This window comes from Lycium barbarum, chromosome 1 (assembly GCF_019175385.1).
Source record: "Lycium barbarum isolate Lr01 chromosome 1, ASM1917538v2, whole genome shotgun sequence".
NCBI classification, from domain to species: Eukaryota; Viridiplantae; Streptophyta; class Magnoliopsida; order Solanales; family Solanaceae; genus Lycium; species Lycium barbarum.
The window spans coordinates 34,509,708-34,513,325 of record NC_083337.1 but is presented as its reverse complement, the minus strand read 5'-3'; the positions used below and the strand labels follow the sequence as shown (position 1 = coordinate 34,513,325).

General features: G+C 39.0%; 1 protein-coding gene across 1 annotated transcript; it reads right to left on the bottom strand.

Moving 5' to 3' along the window:
- Positions 1–2,299: 2,299 nt before the first annotated feature.
- Positions 2,300–2,692, bottom strand: LOC132611067 (uncharacterized mitochondrial protein AtMg00240-like). The gene has a single exon (XM_060325485.1). The coding sequence runs from the start codon at positions 2,690–2,692 to the stop codon at positions 2,300–2,302; it is 393 nt and encodes a 130-aa protein (XP_060181468.1).
- Positions 2,693–3,618: the final 926 nt, after the last annotated feature.

The window sequence follows — 3,618 nt, the reverse complement described above, 5'->3', positions numbered from 1 at the left end:
ATGGGGGCTGGTAAAAAAAATTAAATTTTTTAAAAAAAATTCAGGGGGGTGGGGGTGGGGGGACGGTTGGGAGGAGGAGGAGGTGAGGTGAAAAAACAAATAAAGAAAATCAATTTTTTTTAAAAACATTAGGGGGGAAGGGGTGGGAGGTAGGGGAGTGGGGGTTGGTAAAAAAAATCATTTTTTTTTAATTTTTTTGGGGTGGGGGGAGAGGGAGGGTTGGGAGGAGGAGGAGGGGGATGACAAAAAAAAATAAAGAAAATCAAAACTTTTTTTAAAAAGAAAAAAATTGGGAGGGAGGGGGAGGGGGGAGGGCTGGGAGGATGAGAAGGGGGCGGCTGGTGAAAAAGAAAATAAAATAAATTAAAAAAAATTCAATTTTTTTTGGTGGGGGGTGGGGGGCGGTTGAGGGATGGGAGGAGGAGGGAGGTGGCCGGTGAAAACGCAAATAAAAAATTCAAAACTTAAAAAAAAAAAAAATTGGAGGGGGGGGGGGGGGGTGTGGGGCGGAGGAGGAGAAGGGGGTTGGTGTGTTTTTTGGATTAAGTTGGGGTCTTTTTATATTTTGCAACAGATTAAGAAGTTGGAAAAAATGCATTTTGGACCCCAATTTTCTTAATCCCAAATTTAATTGGGTTTTGCTTTCAAGTGGTCCCCATGAGTCACCTATACTAATTTGACTACTAAAAGGTTACCTATAGCTAATTCTTCCAGGTAAGTGCACATATACCCTATTTTGGGGCATCATTGAAGTTATATCCGCAATGAGAATAACATACTCAGTGTAATACGCGCAGATCTTATCCCGAAAAGTAGAGAGGCTGTTTCCGGAAGACTCTCGGCTCATTGAAGTTATATCTACAGAATAATTTTTTTAAAAATCTATCCACTTTCAAAACTACTTCAGACATAAGAGTCTGAAGTAATAAAATTCTCATATGAAGTTAAAAGTTTTATTAAAAACTTAGGAGGTCACATACATGAATGAACTTTAGACATAAATGAAGTGTTCAAACATTTTTGCATGCACTTCAGATGCATATGACTGAAGTACAACATTCTTTGTCTATAGCCGCATATGAATGAAGTGCACCTAGGTTTGCCTACATTTTAGCTACATGACTGAAGTGCATGAAAAAATTAACTAAACTTTAGTCACACATAACTAAAATGTCATAAGGGCTCACATGGTTGCTGTCTTGCTGCTATGTTTATTTTGATTGACAGGATGCAATGTACTCTTCAGACTTCACTAGGGAAGCTGTCTTTTTCTTGCAAGCTTACTAACAGGATCTCTTTGCATTCATCATATGGCGAGTAATCATAGAGAATGAAGCCAATCCCTGTGATAATGTTGAATTGACGGAGAATACAACTCCATTTGCCAAAGTTGGAATTGTTGGTCGAATGATTTATTGAAGAAGGGCACAGAGAAAACTATTAATGATGAATACATTCTAAAAGAAAAGAGAAGTGTGAAAGTTTTTTTTTTTTTTTTTTTTTTTTTTGTATTTCTTGTGTTTATTGAATTGTATCTATACAAATATATATACAAGGCAAAACACTAATGGAAGCTTCCTAACCTTTACACTTTCTAATTTCCTATTGGCTAAAGCAACAACAACCTATAACTAACAATGAAAAAATAAATATATAAATGTGTATACTAATTCGTACGTGTAGAAAAAGTATCCAAAGCTGATGTGGCCAGTTGTAAACTGGAGCTCATCCTTTAGGCCAGGTGTGTGGCCATGATTTAATCCCCCAAATGCATATTGGATGGATGAGATTAAATTTAACTTCCCCTCATATGAGTTCAACCTTAACAACATCGAAATGTCTTAATCGATTTTCAGCTTTGTCTCTCAAGATGAAGCTCATTCTTCTTCTTCTTCTTCTTCTTCTTCTTCTTCTTCTTCTTCAAATCAGTAACAAAATCCTCACCACTAGAGCTGGTGAATGGAGTGTTATTAACTCCCACACTCCCTTAAGTTGGAGGGAGGTGTTGGGCCCCTAATTTTCCCAGAATAGGTGATGGTTAGAGACAAAAAGGGGTTTTGTAAAAACATCGGCTAATTGAAAAATTGAAGGGACATAAAAAAGGGAAATCAAGCCAGCAAGGTATTACTCACGCACAACATGAAAGCCGAGGTCAACATGTTTGGTGCATTCGTAAGAAATAGGGTTTTTTCGCGATATGAATGGTATCCTGAGAGTTTGAATGAAGAAGAATGGCAATAGAGAAGGTGATAGAAACATCGTCAAGTAAACAGACTAACCAAGAGAGCTCAACGACGACTCATCTTATGGAATGATGTTTGGCCTCAGCTGAAAACAGGGAAACAAGAGGTTGTTTCCTGGATTTGCAAGAAATAGGAGAGGAACCCAAAGTGATATAGTAGCCGTTGATAAACTTATGAGTAGTGGGACAATGAGCCCAATCTAAGTCGTAAAAAACAAGGATATTGAGAGATGGATTTGATAAAAGAAAGATCCCTAAACCAGGGTCATGAAGCAAGTAACAAATGCATCTGAAGGTTGCATCAAGGTGTGGATGACGGGGTGTTTGCATAAACAGGCTTAAATGTTGTACTACAAAGGACAAATCAGGGCGAGCATGCTTGAGATAGTTGAGCTTCCCTAAAATCTGGCGATAAACTGTGGGTTCTGAGAGAAGTTCCACCTCATCCATTTTCAAATGGCAACAAGGATCGAGTAGAGATGCAGCAGGTTTGGAATCAAGACACCCCAACTCAGGAATGAGGTCAAAGTAAATTTACTTTGACTTAAAATGATGCCTTGAGGTTCTCGTATTATTTCCATGCCTAAATATAATTATGCCTTCCCCAAATCCTTTATACAAAAATTCACTGTTAAGAAATGACTTAATATACTCGATCTCAGACGGATTATCACCAGTAAGTAGAATGTCATCTTCGTGGATTGCAATAATAGTAACTTGATCACTAGATTTCTTTTCAAAAAAGAGAGTAATCATGTAGAAAATGAGAATGTAATGACCAATTAGGTGCGAAACGTGATTTTTGACTGAGGATATTTGGTTCGGGTCCCGAGGTGTTCAAGTGTGTTTTGGGCCATTGGTTGGAAAGTTAGTATTTTGATATTTTTGAGTTGAACTTAGTCAACCCCGTGTCAAGATGACCTCTTTTGAGAATTTCGAGTGCACGAGTGAGTCCATAGCGTGTTTTATGACTGAAATGCATGTTTAGTTTGTGTCCGGGGGCTTCCGAATGCCAAAACCAATTTCGGACAAAAAATTCTGGTTTCCTTCTTCGCATTCGCAAAGAAGGGACCGCGATCGCGATATGTTGACCACGATGGTCAACGCAATCGTGAGTCCCTCGTGGTGTTCGCGAAGGGGAAAGGGGGTCTGGGTCGGGTCGAGCTTAGGCATCGCGATAGTGATGCCCTTTGTCGCTTTCACAATGGTTGCGCACGGTCAGGTCCGCGTTCGCGAAGAAGGGACAGTCAGTGAATAGTGATTTATTTCCAACTTCGGGATTAAACCCCATTTTCACATAACTCAGATTCTAGAGTTTAGTTTTTGGAGAAATTAAGTGCCAAGTTCAAGATTCATCGTTGGGGTAAGATTTTAAC

Excerpts from the sequence above, each read along its gene's own strand:
- LOC132611067 (XM_060325485.1), bottom strand. The coding sequence starts at position 2,692 with ATGGATGAGGTGGAACTTCTCTCAGAACCCACAGTTTATCGCCAGATT.